This window comes from Balaenoptera musculus, chromosome 7 (assembly GCF_009873245.2).
Source record: "Balaenoptera musculus isolate JJ_BM4_2016_0621 chromosome 7, mBalMus1.pri.v3, whole genome shotgun sequence".
Lineage (NCBI taxonomy): Eukaryota > Metazoa > Chordata > Mammalia > Artiodactyla > Balaenopteridae > Balaenoptera > Balaenoptera musculus.
The window spans coordinates 50,244,347-50,264,049 of NC_045791.1; the positions used below are offsets into that span (position 1 = coordinate 50,244,347).

Sequence of the window (19,703 nt, forward strand, 5' to 3'; positions counted from 1 at the left end):
ATTAGGAAGCTCCAGGGCCTCTGGATTTTGTTAATAATTCTGTGGCAACCACTGGGGAGGCCTTCTGAAAAATATATGGCTGGTGAAATGAGTACCTAAATCCTCTCATAACTCATATCTGTGTAGACTTCTGAAAGCTTGTTTTTTCTCAATCTTGATTATGCTGTATTTTAATTGCATTTTAAAGTTTAAGTGAATTTAGGGATCATAAAAATGTGAGACAAATAGAAACATCGCAGCCTAGACACATCCATCACAGGGCGTTGATTGCTTACAATGTCACATGTAATTAGGGCAGCAGAAGGTATTACAATTTATTGGTCTCAAATTCAATCCAATGAGATCAATTAATTCCTTGGAATATTTACGATATGATTCTCCTATCTAGGTATCTACGCTGCACTTAATTTAACAATGAAAGAGGGCTGATCTGTTTGGTTATTATGTAGATTTACATATTTTTTAATTCGAAGGGAAAAACTTTTAAAACTATGTGTACTTTCCAAATATGAGCATGTAGAGTTTAATTTAATATATACTGAGATTTCCTGGTAATGATTATTTTAGACATGGACATGAACATTTGCCTTAGATGCAGTTCTGAAGGCAAAACTAAATGATTGCAAGGAAAGGTTATCTTTGAAATTCTACCCTCCTTCTTAGATCCACACGAGAATGAACTTAAACTCTAACAACTAATGAAGGAAAGGAAGAACACAGTCATCTGAGGTAGTATCAGTTCTCAAATGGCATATAACAGAATAATTTCTGATGTCTAATTTCCCACTATTAAAAACAGCACAGAAAAATGTTCAAAGTGCTAGGGATGGAAGCCGGTAACTAACAGACTCTGCCAATATAACCATGTGGCCTAAGTCCTTTGATTTTGTTTTCTATTGGGATCCTGCAGGCAGCTAGCAACATATTCTGACAAAGCTCTTTTAGGCTTTATCAGAACATTTTAGCAAGAAGTGATCTATTTCTTTGGACTTAAAAATTTCTCTTTCTAACTTTTGAATGTACTTCTGTCCCATGGTAATTACCTTCTGTTTTTTCCTTTCCTTTTCCTTCACTCCTTCTTCCCTCTTCCCTCTCCCCTCTAAGGGAGTAGAAATTTAGTACAGAAGAGGTCCTAAAGTATTAGGGCATTGCCTCATGTCTTCTTCCAACTGCAAAAATTCATAGGGCAAGGCAGATTCTTTTCCAAATAGTGTTTTCTGTTAGCTCCAAAGTACTAAAGGGAGCTTAGAAGGCGTCAATTTCCAAGTCAGTTTCAGACAGGACTGCTTTGCCAACATATCTAACAGGTAGACTTCTGCCTGAACACTTCCCATGATAGGAAGTTCCCTGCTTGATGAGACTGCTGATTCATTTTTGGCCAGCTTTGCATATTTCTTCTACGGAGATAAAATTAGCCTTGCAGATATTTAAGCCAATTGTCCCAAGTTCTGCCCTCTAGATCCGCACAGATCAAGTCAAACTGCCCCCACCTGACAGCCCTTCCAATCTTGGAACATACATATCAGGCCTCCCAACAGTCTGTTTTCCTCTAGTTTCTGCCATGGTTCACAGGGTGACTGGATATAGCTATCCTTGTGAACTACACCCGCTCCTTAACACCTGACTCAAATTCCAGTTTTTGACCTCTAGGAGATTTAAAATACATCTCCGCAATTTTTCAAATTCTTTTCGGCTTACATCCTCCGGCTTTCATGTTTGTACAAGCCGCTTATATCAAAACTTGGTGTCTTTACAAGTTTCTACCAAACATCACTGGTTTTCAGCAGTTTGTGTCTAATACGTTATGGCAGCTTAGCAGCGAAAACATCAGGAGGAATCTCACGCAGGGTGCATGGGCTTCTGAAATCTCCCTCCACTGCCCTGTCTCTCCCTTCCTGACGTCATTCTCACTTCCTCTGCTGAGTGAAAGCTAATTCTACTAATCTCAGAAGTAAAGCCCTGCTCATCGTCAGATGTGAAAGGCTCAGCCTGCCTTGAAGGTAAATTATCCCAGCAGAGTCTGATCCTTCTTTCCCTGAAACAATGGCATTTTCACCACATTACTACAGTACATAATAATAATGGTAACCGCCTCCATATAATTGTTAAGCACTTTACATGATCTCACTTAAATCCTACCTTAACCCCATGTGGTAAATAGTATTATTCCTTTTGTACATGTGAAGAAACTGAGATTTCAAAAGGTTAAGTAATTAAGAACTTTTTCTAAGGAAGAATAGGCTATTATTGGCAAAGCTAGCACTTAAACCTACATTTTGTAAAACTCCAAAGTTAGTGCACTTAACATGTATACTAAATGTCTCCTCAAGATTTCCATATCCTTCACCATCTTGCTTGTTGTTTTCTGCATAAATTCCATTTTAAAATAGTATTCCTTTAAAAATACGGCCTTCTAAATGAATACAGTCCCTTAGGTGTGAAAACAAGGAAGTAATTGAAGATTGTAAATCTGGCCAACAGATGTGCTTGACTTGCTCATCCATTGTTTTTCATAAAAAAGCAAAACAAAACATGCACTGTGCATGTGTATAGAGATTATTAAGAGTTTACGAGCCCTTTCCCATATATTATCTCATGTGAGCCTCAGGATAGTCAGGTGACATAGGCAAGACAGGTACTTGCAACTTATGCAGGAGGGTGTTAACATGCTCTTAGAAGCTAAGTGACTTGTGCAAGATTCACAGATAAGCAGTGAGTTCTCGTTCCAGGGTCCAACAAAAGCTATCTTTCAAAGTGTTCCTGAAATCTCACCACCTTCTCAGAGTTGATGAACAGGAGAGCAACATGATTTTAGTTTGGCTTCTCTAGAAAAAAAGAGCATTTCCAGAGAGGTGTAATTTCAGGGAAGCAGGAATGAAAGAAATAGAAAGTGAGAAAGAGAAAGAGAGGAAATACAAGGCAATTCCTGAGCTGGCCACAGTTTTGAAATAAGCTGAGTGCTGTGTATCACAGGACATTTTCAGACAGGCTGTTTGAAGCTACTGTATGTGTCCCGGGGCAGGGGAGGGAAAAGAATGAAAATGTACCACTGGCTTCCATTGCCCAGGATCAAAGTTCAGGTCCCAGGGCATTAAGTCACCAACACTTCCTCATATATATATATATACGTGTGTGTGTGTTTGTGTATATATATATATATATATATATATATATATATATATATATATATATATATATATATACACACAGTGGGTCTTTCAGGAAAGCAGAGAAGGCAAGGTCCTGTCAGGTCATACATTAGAGTGACATGAGGGACCAGTGGCAGCCATGGAGGGGGTCTGCCTGGTCCAGAAGGCCAGGGTTCACCATGATATGACCTTTTGCCACAAAGGTGGCAAGAGACCTTAATAGCACTCCTCTCTTGGCCTACAAGAATGCATTTGGTGTCAAGGCATTTTCCTGGAAAGTCACCAGTAACAATGAGCAGTTGGGTGCATGGTCTCAAATGAGGATGGTGATGAACTACTCCCTGATGAACCCACTTCAAGGACACCACCCCTACCCCACCTTAGAACTGATGAAGCCCTTCTTTATGCCCACACTATTCTTCACATGAGTTTATAAACATTTAACACTATTATTTATTCAGATTTTTTCCTCTCCTAGAGAAGATTTTTGTGAGGTTAGAGTAGTGCTGATTCATTAATTCAATAGTTTATTGAGTACCTACTATGTGCTGGGCACTATTTTAAGTGCTAGGGATAAAACAGCAATAGACACAAGTCTTCAACTTTCAGAAGCTTACATTTTAGTGCGTGTGGGGAGACCAATTGAAAAAAAAGTAAAAAATATATTGTGTTAGATGGTGATAAATGCTTTGGAGGGAAACAAAGCAAGAAAGTTGATTAGGAAGAGCAGGGGTGGGGAGTGACAATTATAGATAACTAGGGTGTTGAGGGAAGGCTTTACCGAGTGAGTGGCATTATAGAAAGAGTGGACATGGATACTTGGGGGAAAAGTTCCAGAGACAGAGCAAAGCAAGTACAAAGGCCCGAAGGCATGCTGGGTGTTTTGCAGGAAGGGCAGGGAGGCCAGTGTGATGAAAGCACACTGAGTAAGGGACAGGGAAATGAGAGAGGAGAGTAGATGAGGTCAGAGAGGTAACATGGAGCCACATCTTTGGTCACTGAAATGACTTTGGCTTCCAACTGAGGAGGAATGGGGAAGCAGTATGGTTTTAAGCACAGAAGTGATTTTACTACATTTCAACCAGATCACATGGGCTGAGACTAGACTGTAGAGGAACAAGTGCTGAAATTGGGAGTTAGGAGGCTACTAGGGTAACTCGGAAGAGAAATGTAGGTGGTTTGGACCAAGATGGTTGCAGAAGAAGTGGTGAGAGATGGTGTCATTCCGGTTTAAAGATGGAAGTGACAGGATACGTGACAGATTATAAAGGAGATATGAGAGAGAAAAGGAAAAAAGGTGACTCCGGGTTTTGGGCCTGAGTCAAGAAGACAGGAGAGGAAAAAAATTAGGGGGAAGATTAGTAGTTTGGACAGGAAATGGCTTTTAGACATCCAAGTGGAGTAGTTGACTTGATAATGGACTTAGGAGTCTGAAGTTCAAGGAAAAGTTCATGGCTAGAGATACAAATTTGGGAGCAATCACTATGACACTGAAGGCCACACAGATGGCATTGAAAGCTATGGGACTGGATAAGACCACCAAGTGAATGAACACAGATAGAAAAGTGAAGAGGACAAAAGACTGACTCCTAGGCCACGTCAACTTTAAGGAGCTGAGAAGGTGAGGAGTAACCAGAAAGGAGATTCAGCAAGAGCAGTCATGAGGTAGGAGGAAAACCAGAAAGAATGTGGTTTCTGGAAATCAAGACAAGAAAGTGTTTCAAAAGGCAGCTACTGACGAACTTGGCCAAATGCTACTGATAAGAGGTGTTGAGAACTGACCTTTGGGTTTAGCAGCATGAAGATCATTGGTGACCTTGAGCAGTTCAGTGCAGCAGAGAGGGGCAAATGCTCAAACGGAAGTTCGAAAGCGAATGGAGGGGAGGGAGTGGAAGCAACAGATATAGGCAGTTCTTTAGAGTTACGCTTTAAAGGGAAGGAGTGAAAAGAGGGTGGTAGCTGGAGGGGGAGGGAGGGTAAAGAAGTGTGTATTAAGAGCCTGTTTATTTTCCTCTTGGAAGGGTCCAGTAGAACTTACTAGCGGAACCAGGCAGGAAATGAACGTTTGTGAGAAAAATCAACAACATATTCCCTGGAACCAGGTTCTGCGTGTACCGCCTAACTGATCCACACATGGTTCCCGTATCAATGAGGAAACGTATTGTGGGAGTCAAGGTGCCTGGGTTAGGCCTCAAAGACTTAACACCTTAAAGGTTTCCGATTCAAAAGGCGTTAACAACGAGCCCGTCAAGCAGCAGAGCGCAGGCTCACTGCCCATGGGCAAAGCCAAAATGTGGTCGGGAGCCATCTTCTGAGAGGTTCATTTAGTGGGGCAGTTTTACAGAAGGCTGCGGTTGTTATAATCATCAACATCATCTCATCGTTATCAAACAGCAGTTAAGTGCCTAATTTCTCTTACCACCTCATAAATTAAAGTAGAGGGCCTTTTTCCCTGGGGGCGCTGACTGTGGTGACGAGCAGGAGTAAAACCATGCTGTAAGGTCAGAGATGGGGAAAGACGGGCGCGGGGTAGAGGCAGATGCCTCTTGGCAAACCATCCTGCCCCAGAACCCGATTTTCCCCCTCCGTCTCCAAACGCGGGAGTGGATCACTCTCTCCCTGCTATTTCTTCCTCCTTTGCTCTTTGCGCCCCCTGCTTCTCCTTCTGCTGTTCTGTCGCGGCGCAAGGGTGGATCTGAAGATCTGCCCCGACCCCTACCTGCCTCCCCAGCGCCTGTACGCTCACGGGAAGCCGACCGAAACCCGTGAAACTCCAGCGCGGCAGAAGCCGGCGTTCTGAGCATGTGCGAGCAAGCCCGGGGGCCGGAGCGGATTCGGGCGGCCGAACCCAGGTCGCTGCCCTAAGCGCCGCTCGAGAGCACTGTGAGCGCGGGGCCGGGCGGCACTCCCCAGAGCGGTGCCCTGGCGCCCTGAGCGCAGCGGCTGCGCCCTGCCCTCCGGGCGTGGGCTAGCCGGCCGCGTGTGCCTGGCTGCTTGACGCGAGGACGAGCCAATCAGGGCCAGCGGCCCTGGCTGCCATGTGACGGGCGAGGCGGCTCCTTTCCCCAACGCGGCCAGAGGGAGGAGAGAACCGGGGCTCGCCGCGAGCCTTCGAGAGCAGCGGCCGCGGAGGAGGCGGCGGCGGCGGCACAGGCTCGAGCCAGCCGCGCGCGCATCCCCGGGCGCCCTGCGCGGCGGAGATCTCGGCGGGCCGCGGGAGCCCAGGACGGGACTGGACAAAGCAAGATGGCAGGAATCTTAGCCTGGTTCTGGAACGAGAGGTTTTGGCTCCCTCACAATGTCACCTGGGCGGACCTGAAGAACACGGAGGAAGCCACCTTCCCGCAGGCTGAGGACCTCTATCTCGCCTTCCCCTTGGCCTTCTGCATGTTAATGGTACGGCTCATCTTCGAGAGGTAAGACGGGCTGGAGCGCTCCTCCCCTCCCCCTACACACACACACACACAAACACAAACACACACACGCACACCCTCGCGCGCACACCCTCGCGAGCGCTCCTCCCCTCCCCCTACACACACACACACACACACACACACACACACGCACACCCTCGCGCGCACACGCACACTCGCGTGCTCCGTGGCGCACGCACCCGCGCCCCCAGCGCTCGCGCTTACGCCTCCCAACCTTTGTGTTCGGGAAGGGGTTGCTGACCCCTCAGCCTGGCTGCGGTTCTCGGAGCCGGAGCGGGTCTGGCTTGCCTCCGGATTTCCTCCGGGGCGTTGGGGAGGGCCCGCGGAGCACTGGGGTGGCCCCCCACACTCCTCCTTGGCCCGCGCTCTCCTCCTCGCGGAGAGGGCGGGCGAACAAAGGTGAGCGACGGCCGGCCTTGGGACGCGCCACACTCCGCCGGGCTGGTCCCTCTCCGCCCCGCGGGCACGCTGCGCTGCCAGGCAGCGCTTCCCTGCCGAGCCTTGTCGCCACCCACCTGACAGCCAGGAACATTCCGGACGCGCGGCCCGGAGGGCAGAGGAACCGCGCACACTTCCAAATGCTTTCACCCGGGCGCACGGATTGCCCGGACTGTGCTTTGGAGAAATTCACCAGGGACTCCTTGGTTTATGGCCGCTGTTTGGTTTCCATCAGTGACACTGAGTATCAGGACCACAGTGCTGGGAAATAGGTGACAATAGTTTGTAGGTTTCCAGGACTCCGGGCCATTAGCGATTTCTTTCCAGGACGGGTGCGCAGCCTGCAAAATGGGGATATTAAATTGATAGATGTTTCCTATGAAATTTAATAAACATAAACTTTAATTTGGTACCAAAACACAAACAATTTTAAAGAATTGCCATATTATTGTTTGTATAATTGCCGGATTTGGTTGGGTAGCTCCTTTGTGTCATAAACAAACTTGTGTTACTCACTGAATCAGTCTTAGTCACCAAACTAGATTGTGCCTGCCACGCACTCTCCGGGTGCTATTGAAACAAAACCGGGACAGCAACACACACTTCTTTTTCTCAACTGAAAACCTCAACCTCCCATTCCTCTCCCCTCCCCCGTCCCCCATTCATCAGTAGAGGCTGAACTTCTTAGATCACAGAGTATAGATTCCACTTCTCACTTCCACCTCTCCTCTTCTACCCCCAGCTCACCTTGGTCTTGTTTCTTAAGCTTTTGCTCTGTTTTTTGGTGTTTCTGTTTGTCCAAAACCACTCTTGAGGATGGCAGAATTTGTCTTTTGTGTCATTTGTTTCTGGAAATGGCAACAGACAATGCTTCATGGGAACAAAAGGTATCTTTTGATTAAGGAAGGTGTATTTTTCAATGGGCAGTATTGTTGCTTGAGAACTAAGTCAGCTGTTCGCATGCAGAGATTGACGTGCACAGAGGAACAGATTTAAAGACCTATTTTAAAATGATTGGAATCTAGCACAGATACGTCATTGATCCTCTCCAGCGCTGAGACTTACTGTGAGAAAGTGGGTGTGTTGTGTTTGCAGGGTTAGAGTTGCTTTGTAGAGCAGATGTTTACTTACAGAAAATGGGAACTCATATCTGACCTTGCAATCTGTCCAAAAAGAGCCTCTTGGGAACGCCGGGTGCTCTGTGGCGACTCATAGTAGGGCTTCCACACAGTTGCCGAATGACATCTGATCAATTCTGGCTGGGCTCACTTTTAGCTGGCTAATGCATTTTGAAAGAGATGTGTAGTCCTATGTTTTGGAAAACAAAACCATGTCAGCTATTGACCTGTAGGCAGAAAGCTGATTCCAGGCTGTTCATTCGGTTGGAAAAAATGCATGTTAGAGAATGGAGATAGCTTTGTACTTTGACTTTCTCTGCTTTAAAAAAAAAAAAAAAAGCTAATTTCATGGTTGCAAACTGGAAGTTCATTTTTCCTCATCCTGAACATCTTTTTCTTCCTTTGCACAATCCCATGACTTAGAATTTACACAAAGGGGTCAGCTGCCTTCAACCATCAGTCACAGCAAATGTCCTCATATTGATACATAGAGAGTTGGTGGGTTTCTTTCAGGCCATTGATCCAAATTGAAGTGATTTAATAGCCTGTATGGAAAGTGAAAGTTTATGATTAATGTTCAGCATAATAATCCAGTATGGCCCATATACCACAGGATGCTACTGACTTTTGGAAGGGTGTCTATTTCTTTCTGTAGTAGCGACAGCTCTGTCTTTAACCATTCGGGACTCTCTCACTTCTCTGAAAATCCAAGGGTATAGTTGTATCCAGAATTACAAGTTCTGCATGTTTCTCCTCTTCTCAAACCTAAATGACACATTCTGGTATCCAACCTGTGGCCTTCATTTCAGCACCCATCAAGGACCTGAATCAATATAACTGAACCAAGCGATATCGTTGGCAGTGGTATGACTCACTTTCGGTACCCTTCTAACATGTTGTGCGTAAATGTTTTTCTTTTGCAGTATTCTGTAACGTATAACATGATTTTAAAAAGCTGGTTGTAAATCTCTTTGAAAAATGAAATGATTTATAATAGGAAATCATTCCCCCAGGATTCTATTCCTTTTATGCTCCTATTGTCATTTATTTCAGAGCTGAGAACATATCTATGAAATAGCTGATTATCTTTAATTTCTATTAAATGGGGGTCTTTAATGCCCTTGTTGAGGCAAAAATTGTGAATTTGAATTCATTCTCCTCAATCTTATATATTTGTCTCTGTAAAGAGAAGCACTAAAGAATTAATTGAATCGGGCTTTGCCCATTTGGGCGGTCCTACCTTCCCGTTTTCACCCCCACTGTTTGGGTGTTGGCAGTGAAGGCACTGGTGGCCAGAACAATGCCATGTTATAGTACCATATGGACAGCAATATGAATGTCCAGCATGATTGGTTAAAAATGGAGCAGCCTAGATTCAGTGACTTTTTGCTGATTCTGTGAACAGCCCAAAGCCTGGTGGGTTTTACATTAGTCTTTAAACTACAATTAGCTCTGGGTAGGGACCAGAAGGGCCACCATAGATATTACCTGATTGACTGAGTAAAATATCTGTTTTTTTTTAAAAAATAGTTGGATGGTTTCTCCTAGAATGAAAATTGTAGTGTATACCGTTATGTTGTTGGCTTGTTGACAAGGAGCAAAATATTATTTAATAATGTAGCATTCTCATCTCTTTGGTGAATTTTCTTGATTTAATGCTTGTTTAGGCTCAGTGAGCCATTCTCTGGAGTTATACTAAATGCTTCTTCTAAATTCATTAAAAAAATGTGTGTTGCTATGGTATTCATAAATGTGGGATTAAAGTTCTGCCTAATTTCTATTTGGGAGTAAAAATTTTTTGAGTTATTGTTACAAAAGATAACATTAATGCATTTTCTTCCTTGTGGGTTTAGGAGAGAGATGCAGAAGGTACTGATTGAGAATCGGAACATTCGCATTCTAGTCAATCTTACCTCATACTGGGGCAGCCACCTAATTTCTCTCTGCCTTATTTTCTCATTTATGCAGTGAAGCAGATGGCCTTTGTAATCCAAGGTTGCTTGCACTTTCCCAGTTATCTGATTCCTGTAGGGATGCTATATATTTGAAGCTTACTAATTGTTATCTCATGAAACTTTGAAGCAGGCTAAAGGTTATTTTTTTTGCAGGTAGAAATAAGTCATCTAAGAATAAAGAGATTTTTTTCATACAAATATCCTAGCTAATGGTTTTGTTTCTTGTATTTTTCAATTATGATTTGAGTTAAAAGAATCATGTGGGCTGTTATCATTTGTGATCCAAATAGCGACACTCTTTCAGAATAACCAACAAAGAAGATTCTCCAGAGAAAGCAATTGCTCTCTTTCCTCAGACCTTTTTTAGATGGATCCCAGAGTAGATCTGCATCTCTTGTGACGTCTGGGTAAGAAATGAGCAGCTCATTCCTGTCAGGTTGGTTCTTCAAGTGCCAAGCTACATGAGAGCTGTCATTCTTCAGAGGCTGACACCAGTCTTGCCTGGCTCATTCAGCCAAATAATGACCTCCTGCCACCAAATCCTCAAAGAACAACAGTGTCTCAGTTGTATCAGAGGGAATGTCTGGCCAGTGGGTCAATTTTTATCATGGGTTTACTTAATATCTTTGCCTTAGCAGCAGCCTTGGGTAAGGCCACTGAGGAGAGGAGAGGAGAGGACAGAGAGAAAACGAGTGAGAATGTATTTCTGATGGTTAGAGGAGAGAGGGGAGGTGTGAGTGAATGACTGCCAGGAAAAAGTGGGGTGTCAGGTGTTTCATAACTGAAGGATGTTCCTATAATGTAGCTTGTAATGGAGGCTGATATTGTCAGATATATTTTAGAAGACTGGAGTGTGCAATGGACTGAATGTTCACGTGCCCTCAAAATCCATAAGTGGCAATCCTTATTCATAAGTTGCAAATGCCAAGGTGATGGTAGTAGGAAGTGGGGACTTTGGGAAGTGAATAGGTCATGAGGGTGGTGTCTCATACATGGGATTAGTGCCTTTATAAAAAAGACCCCAGAGAATTCCCTCACCCCTTCCATCATGAGGACACAGTAAAAGGATGGCTGTCTGTGAAGCAGGAAGATTGCCTTCCCCAGACACCAAATCTGCTGGTGCCCTGATCTTGGACTTCCCAGTCTCCAGAACTATGAGAGAGAAATTTCTGATATTTATAAGCCTCCCAGCCTACGATATTTTGTTATAGCAGCCAGAATGGCCCAAGATGGAGTACTTGAGAACAACTTGCATACAAACATGGTTTTTTCATGCAATCCATCCTGGATGTTTAACTCCATAAATGTACCTTTTTTGCTTGTTAAATGATTGTGTGATTCAGATTAAAACTACAGATACCTGCTTTGCCAGACTGGTGTAAGAGGCAAGAGTTTGGGTCAGACACAAACAGGTTGACGCCTGAAGTTTCTGACTGGGGTAGAAAAATTGGATTACAATGGATGTTTCATTGGAAAACAACCTAAAATCAAAGGGGTGGTATTCTCTGCAGAACTTTGGTACAGCCTTCTTATCTTGCAAAATAAGAGGTTTGTATTTACAGGGTGCAATAGTGTAGCTATTTGTAATAGGTTGATTTGTGGATAAAAGACATGACATTACTCTTAATGGGCAGCACCTTAGAATAGTGGAGAAGGCAGGTGAGATAACTTTAAATTATCACAAATGATATAATGTCATCAAGGACTGATGAAATTAACACCCTGAGTTCACTTAATGACTTTTCTGTTGAAAGTATTTGAATTCTCCATGGACAGGGTTAGATTTTTTCCTCAATTCCAGTCCCAAAGGTATTTCAGAAGTGGTTTGTCTTCTGTGATGGGGAAGGGCAGGTGGCCTTGGCAAGATAATGGAGTTTCAGATGAATTTCTTCCATCATCAGACCAGTCCCATGGCTTTACAGGAGATCACTGCACCTGCCTCAGGCTTTCTTTGTCTGTTTTACTCACCTGATAGCACTTCGTTGGTGAGCACTAGAATCTAGGTCCATGTGGTACATAGAAGATTTTAAATGTTTATTACATGCAGTTAACATTCCTTCCTCCATCACCAAGCAAACCAGATTTTCTAAAGCTATTGGTCATCTATTTCTTACAAAGCCATGACCCTCGAAATTATATTGTTTTTTACCCCTTGCATCTTCATTTGATCAATTTATTTCTTAAGCACTTCTGAGTCAGGATACCAAAGTTTCCAAATTTTGTTTGCTAGTAACTAGTGTGCCACTTAATGTTGTTAGGGGGGCATTTTTTCTTTCTTTTTATTTGTGAAAATAAGAGGTTAGCAAGATTGCCACTCGTATTACAAGGATCCTTCTGTATTAGTGATGCCCTGAAAATCTTTATGCCTAAAGTTATTCTTTGGTCCCTTCTTTCCCACATCCCCTCTTTTAAAAAAATGGTTTCATAAGCTCTTTTGTCGTCACTTTTTCCTGCCATCATAGTTTCTATTGACTTCTCCAAATGCCTGTGCTATGGCCTGATTGAATACAAAATGGTGATTCTCACAATGCCTTTTTTGGGTGCCCAGGGCATGTGGTCTGAAGTTGTAACTTGGAGCTCACCATTTGTTTTGTTTTATGTTGGACTATTGCAAGTGACTACAGTTTTTAGTTTTAATTTAAAAAATAACAACTAATATTTATTTCCTAGTATGAGTTTATTACTTTACATGGTTTACATTGTATAATCCTCTTACAAGCCCTGTGTGGTAGATATTAATTTTCCCAATATTTTACAGATGATACTAAGGATAGAAAATTTAGGAAATGTACCTAACTTTACACAGCTTAAAATAACAAGGTAGGCATCTAGAACCAGGTTTCTTGATCTCCTAATAATTTCTTTGATCTCCTATTTTAAAGCAAGTATCATGAGCTCATACGGTATATATATATATATATGGTTTTATATGCAGGCTTTTGCTATGTAATGATATAATCTGAACATTTTCCATGTAATTAAACTTATTCAAAAGTGTTTTCAATGGCTGCACATTATTCTACGCTTTGGATATGCCATAATTCATTTCACTAGTCCCCGTATTATTGTTGGATACTTAGGCTGTTTCCAGTTTGTGTATATAAATCTTTCAATTACTGATGACTTCCTAAGGAATGTTTCCCAGAAGTGGCATTTCTAAGCCCAAAGATAAATATTTTAGTGTTCTTGACAGATACAAATCACCAAATTGGTTTTGGGAAAGATTATATTCATTTGTATTTCCTTATTAGCATGCAGATTATTATTATTTGAGGAAATCTTTTTCTTTGAAAGTTGAAAAAAATGTTACTCTTGTAATGTGTGTTTTATGTTACTCACGATAAACTTATTTCAAATATTTATTAATCACTTGTATTTCACTTTCTGTGAATTCATGTGTATTTTCCTACTGGGATGAGCTTCTCAACTTTTTGGGTAGGAAATGGTGGCCTTTGATTTTTTTTTTAATCGGAATAGTTTCGTATTGTCTGTTTCTCTAGTCATGTGTTTATACTCACTTCTTTCTGCCTCCTGCCTTTCCTCCACAACCTAAGTCCTCATCATCAGGAAGGAAGCTTCTCAGATTCTATTAATACATACTGGAAAGGATACATGCAAGAGGATGAAGTAGATAATATCCTGACTTTATTATGGAAGATGAGGCAGAGAGAAAGGGCTTGGAATTAGTTTCAGGGATTAAGAATGAATGGGTTTTGGGACTTCCCTGGTGGCGCAGTGGTTAAGAATCCGCCTGCCAATGCAGGGGACGTGGGTTCGATCCCTGGTCCGGGAAGATCCCACATGCCATGGAGCAGCTAAGCCTGAGCGCCACAACTACTGAGCCTGCACTCTAGAGCCCGCAAGCCACAACTACTGAGCCAATGCACCACAGCTACTGAAGCCCGTGTGCCCTAGAGCCTGCGCGCTGCAACTACTGAGCCCACGCGCCGCAACTATTGAGCCCGCATGCTGCAACTACTGAAGCCTGTGTGCCTAGAGCCCATGCTCCGCAACAAGAGAAGCCACTGCAATGAGAAGCCTGCACACCGCAACGAAGAGTAGCCCCTGCTCGCCACAACTAGAGAAAGCCTGCGTACAGCAACAAAGACCCAATGCAGACCAAAAAATAAATAAATAAATAAAAAATTAAAAACAAAACTAAAAAAAAAAGAATGAATGGGCTTTTATGAAGGAAAACTCAGAGATAGAGCCTAAACACCTTTATATTGTTTCTCTGAACATTTGGATAAAAGTGACTTATTAGACTAAACATTAGGGAAATGCAAATCACCCCACAAGCATTAGGATGGCTACTATAAAAAAAGAAAAGAAAAGAAAAGAAAATAACAAGTGTTGGTCATGATGTGGAGAAATTGGAACCCTGTGCCTTGTTGGTGGGAATGTAAAATGGTACAGCCACTGTGGAAAACAATATGGAGTTTCCTCAAAAAATTTAAAATAGTATTACTATATGATCCAGCAATTGCACTTCTGGTATATGCCCAAAAGAATTGAAATGTGGGTCTCAAAGAGATATTTGTATACCCATGATCATAGCAATATTATTCACAATAGCTAAAAAGTAGAAGCCACATAAGTGACCGACAGGTGAATGGATAAACAAAATGTGGTATATACGTGCAATAGGATATGATTTAGCCTCAAAAAGGAAGGAAATTCTGACACATGTTACAACATGGATGAACCTTAAAGACATTATACTAAGTGAAATAAGCCAGTCACAAAAAGACAAACACTGTAAGATTGCACTTATGTGAGGTAACTTGAATAGTCAAATGCATAAAGACAGAAAGTAGAATGGTGGTTGCCAGGGGCTGGAGGGAGAGGGAAATGGGGAGTTAGTGTTTCATGAGTATTCTCATGTACTTTCATCAGTTTTGCAAGATGAAAGAGTTCTGGAGATAGTGGTGGTAATGGTTGCACAATGTGAATGTACTTAATGCCACTGAACTGTACACTAAAAATGTTTAAGATGGTAAATTTTATGTGTATTTTACCACAATTAAAAATAATAAGAAAAAAAGAAAATGCACTGACGAAAGAAAAAGTCATTTACTAGAAATACCTGATTTCATTTTCTAGACTTGACAGTTTTCTAGTTATTAATAAATACCACTTCCATGAAGGGTGATGGAAGGAAGGTTGAAGGCCAGAGAGCACTCAAGTACCCTGGGCCTTTTTTGAAAGGCACTTCAACCAAACAACCTCCTTCAATCTATTTATCAATATAACAATTTAATAATTGGCATGTCCAGAAAAGGAGAGCAAAGTGTCTTTGGAAAAGCACACTGTATAGTTTCAGAGGATCCCTCGGACTAAAGTAAAGGCATCCTAGTGAGTTCACAATCCATTTAAAGCTAACCAGGAAGATAGGATAAAATTCTAGTAAGGCAAGTGACCTAGGCCGGAGATACTTCCAATGGAAGCTTTTGCCATGGAAGAAGAGCAGATCTGAGCTTCCTCTCTATTTTTCGATTTAATTGCACAACCATTTTTGTAAGCAAATGATTTAAACACCTGAAAATTTGAACATGGTTTTTCCTTAAATGCTGTATGCTATAAGGCAATCGATTGTAAGCAGTGGCAAGTATATTATTGAAAAGTAGTTTTTCAAAGTTGCGTTGTACAAAACACAGCTTTCTATGATTCATTTATGAGAATATTTTGGGCAGGTTTTTGTTTTTGTTTTTTTTTAAGGAGGACTTTCTTTTCCTCACTACTGGTCTTCAAAGTGAACTTCTTTTGGACCACTCCTGCTTCCTATTCCTACTTTTGCTTTTATTTCCTCACAGTTGGCTTGTGGTGGTTGTTTATAGCAGGGGTGGAGCTGGAGACACCCAGATGGTTGTTTGTTTTTTTTTTAAGGGGTACATGTGTTAATTTAAATTTTTTTTTTAACATCTTTATTGGAGTATAACTGCTTTACAATGGTGTGTTAGTTTCTGCTGTGTAACAAAGTGAATCAGCTATACATATACATATATCCCCATACCTCCTCCCTCTTGCGTCTCCCTCCCTCCCACCCTCCCTATCCCACCTCTCTAGGTGGTCACAAAGCACCGAGCTGAGCTGACCTCCCCGTGCTATGCGGCTGCTTCCCACTAGCTATCTATTTTACACCCAAATGGTTTTTCATTGCAGGGAAGATACATTCCTTTACTAGGTGGCCTTTTTCACACAGTGACCTAGGAATAACATTTGTTTGTGACTTGCCAATGTCTACATAAATGCCACATCTTATCTCTGAGGTTTTCAGGTTACAAAGCTATTGTTGCTGTCCTGAAGCTGTAATTGTGATTCTTTTTTCCTTCCTGCCTCTTTCCTTTCCTCTCCTTTCCTTCTTTTTTCCCTCCCTCCCTCCCTCCCTTACTTCTCCTCTCTTTCTTCTTTTCTCTCTCTCTCCCTCTCCACCTTCGTTCCTTCTGCTTCTCTTTGTTACAGATCCTTTAAAAACACAGGGAGGTTTAGTTTAGAGAGCAGAGGAACAGCACAGAGTTAAGAGTGGGAGAGGGAGGCAAAGAAAACCATCAGAAATCTTGTCCAGGGACACAGTTTGGCAAGTATCAGAGTAAAAGTTGCCAGCTAGTCTAAGTGGCTCTGTAGATCACCATTTCAAAGCAGAATAAAGTGACTTGGTGCTCTAAGCAGAGTGGCAGTTTTGGACACAATAGCTTGAGTGAAGGAAAATTGAGAATCAGTCACTTAGGCATGCTGGAGATTAAGAGAATATGAGGGCATTGTGTGTCAGTGGGAGTGTGGATATCTTTGAGTGTGTGGATACACTGAAGGGTGACAGTGCATTTAAATTATGTTACTGTTGTGTACTTTTATAGGACTTAATTAGAAATGTGTATTTCTTAAAATATTGTTATGCCACCTAACTTGAGTACAGCAAATTGGTTTTAGGTTTTAATGGAATTGATGTAAAATGATACCCCATAAAAAAAAAGTATTTGTGTTTGGTTTCAGAAAAAAAAGAAATGTATATTCCTAACTAGAATTAAAAGGAAAATGGATGGGGTATCAGAAAGACTGGAAACTTGGGTTTAAATCCAAACACTGCCTTTTCTCAGCTATTCAGTTGTGAACAGAATACTCTGAAATTTGGTCTGCTCATTTATAAAATGGGGAACGTGGCTACTCTGTGATATTAGAAGACTATCTGCAAAAATGTAGTTGAAAGAGACTCAACTGCTTCCTAAAAATATACATTGTGTAAAAAATAATTGATAGCATGGTACACTACAGTATTTAGTATGACTGAGAAATAATATTCTGTAATGTGATTTCATGTGTCAGGTATGTGTTTTCTGGGGCAGGGGGTGGGTCGGGAGAGGGTATGGCTTATAGAGGCAGTAGGATCTGTTTATGTATTTGATCCTGGAGCTGGAGGATTTACTTGCTCTGTTGAAGAGTAAATATTTAGGGTTTTAAAGAGGCATTGAAGCCCCAATCTCTTCGGCGCTATGCCTATTTAGGGAGGAGAATGCTTCTTAGCCTTTTCTTCTCAACAGTTAATAGTGTATTGTAGGTCAGAGAGTTCCTTGTATTTGGTGGCAGAAAACTATGGTAGGATTTCTAATGGTAGGATTTGAGACAAGTGATGGGCAGCTGTGTACCACTTAAGAGCCTGAAGCTTTCTCAGGGGGCTCAGCCTTTAGAGAGAGCCCAGGAAGATGGTCTTCCACTAGATGGAGTTTTCTCTGGAAACTGCCTTTCAGTGGAGGGATGCCTTATGCAGATATCCCAGTCTATCTCCCATTGCCCCATCTGGCCCTGATGGTCGTTTTTTTATTGCACGTGGTCTCCAGGGAAAATTGATCGGGTATTCAACCACTGGTAATGGCAAACATCAAATTCACCATTTATATTGATTTAAGACCTAGACTGAATTCTGGCCATGCCACCTACTAGACACAGATCTAGGAGCAAATTACTTAATCTTTTCATGCTCAGTTTCCATTTGAGACTCTTAGGGTTGTTGTGAAGATTAAATGAGATAAAGCATGTGCTGCGTTTAGGGCAATGCCTAGTTCATGGAGGTGGTAATTACTTGCTCTTCAAGTTTATTGAAGGTATAGAAATGAGACTTTACCATGAGATTTCTGAAACCCTTTACTAGCATTACCTTTATGTCATGAATGTGTATGTCAGGCTGCATTCCTGCTTTCACTAGCTGGGGTTGCTGGCATAGTCATTTGAGTTTTATTTTCCCTATTTCTCCTCTTTTGTCTCCCTCTCTCGCTTTTTTTTTCCCCTCCAAGGAACATTCTGATTCTTCCAACTGTAGTCAGCAGAAAACAACCCCAGCAGGTTAGTGAAGAGCTGGGCCTTATGTATCTCATAGTCATGTAATGCACTTTGCTGAGGTTGTATGTTACTATTTAGACAGCTCAGACATTTTTTTTTTTTTCTCATAAGAGCCTCCCAGAGAAAGGAAAGCCTTGAGACTGACATTTATTGATTTCTTTCAGAATTTTAACCCTCGTGGATTGTCTTAATTTTATCCTTAAGAAGAAAGAAATTCAGTCTAGTGTCCTTGAGATCATACTTGTGAAGATGCAGACATTCAAAATTAGCTGAAAATAATAAATATGTGTATTTTTTTTCCTTAAGAGAAACAAATCTACACCCCCAAATTTGAACTTCCATTGGTATGAATACGGCTCACCTAGCCTGACCAAATAATTCAGAAGGGGGTTGTACCTGATTTCTACTAAAGGCACTTTTCCAGCTCTGCACAGCTTAAGCATATCATTCTTAAGTACGCGATTTGCTGTGTAAATAGATTAACAAGCCTGCTAATTTCTTTAGGCACTGATAGAGGGCATCTTAGGATGATCAAATACGACATTTTTGGTGGGTTGTCTTTTAAATGAGGAAGTAAGGCAAAGATGAAACTACAATGCTGTGGAGTGGCAAATTACCAAAAACTGCCTCTATTTTAATTCAGTAATAGTTTAACAGAGTCATAGATTTTATGCGTAGAAAGGAAATTGAAAACTCGTTCATTAAAAAATATTTGAGTCTATCATGTGTTACACACCAGTGTTGTACCGAAGTAGTGGGGGAGGGGTGGTAGTTGTGGGAGAGGTCTGCCCTGGGTGCAGGCAGTAAGGGGCTGTATTACCTACCAACAGATGTAAAAGAAAACAATAAAATTGACTAAGAGTTGGTGTGCTTCTTATTAGCACCATGTGAAGCAAATTCTAAACATAGAATTGATAGAGTGAAAAAATACCCCCCCCAACCAGAGCACATTGTTCTTACCACCCCTCTCCCCCCACCTCTTGGAACACCACTGCCAGATGCTATTTCAGGGCACAAATGTTCTGAAAACCACACTTTGAGAAATACTGGCAGAGCTAGGAATCTCTACTTCCCATTTTCTGTATCAGGACAACAAAGCCTATCGAGATAAATGAAGTAACTTGCTCTGTGCCACCCACGCAGGTCCAGGTCCTGGGAGCGCGTGGCTGCTATGGGATGCTCACAGTGCCATTGTAGGGTGACCACCTGATCCCAGTATATCTGGAACTATCCCAGGAAACGCCTCAGCCCAGGAAAAACTGGAACAGTTGGTCACCC

General features: G+C 42.0%; 1 protein-coding gene across 3 annotated transcripts in view; it reads left to right on the forward strand.

The window, feature by feature from the left end:
- The first annotated feature begins 6,044 nt into the window (after window positions 1-6,044).
- CERS6 (ceramide synthase 6) overlaps window positions 6,045-19,703 on the forward strand; it is a 318,670-nt gene continuing 305,011 nt past the window's right edge. For 2 of the 3 annotated variants that reach the window (XM_036858217.1, XM_036858218.1), the window contains exon 1: window positions 6,396-6,565. In XM_036858217.1, coding sequence (XP_036714112.1) covers window positions 6,396-6,565 — 170 coding nt within the window. Of the gene's footprint in view, window positions 6,566-19,703 lie in introns of all 3 variants that reach the window. The other variant, XM_036858219.1, reaches the window with a different exon arrangement.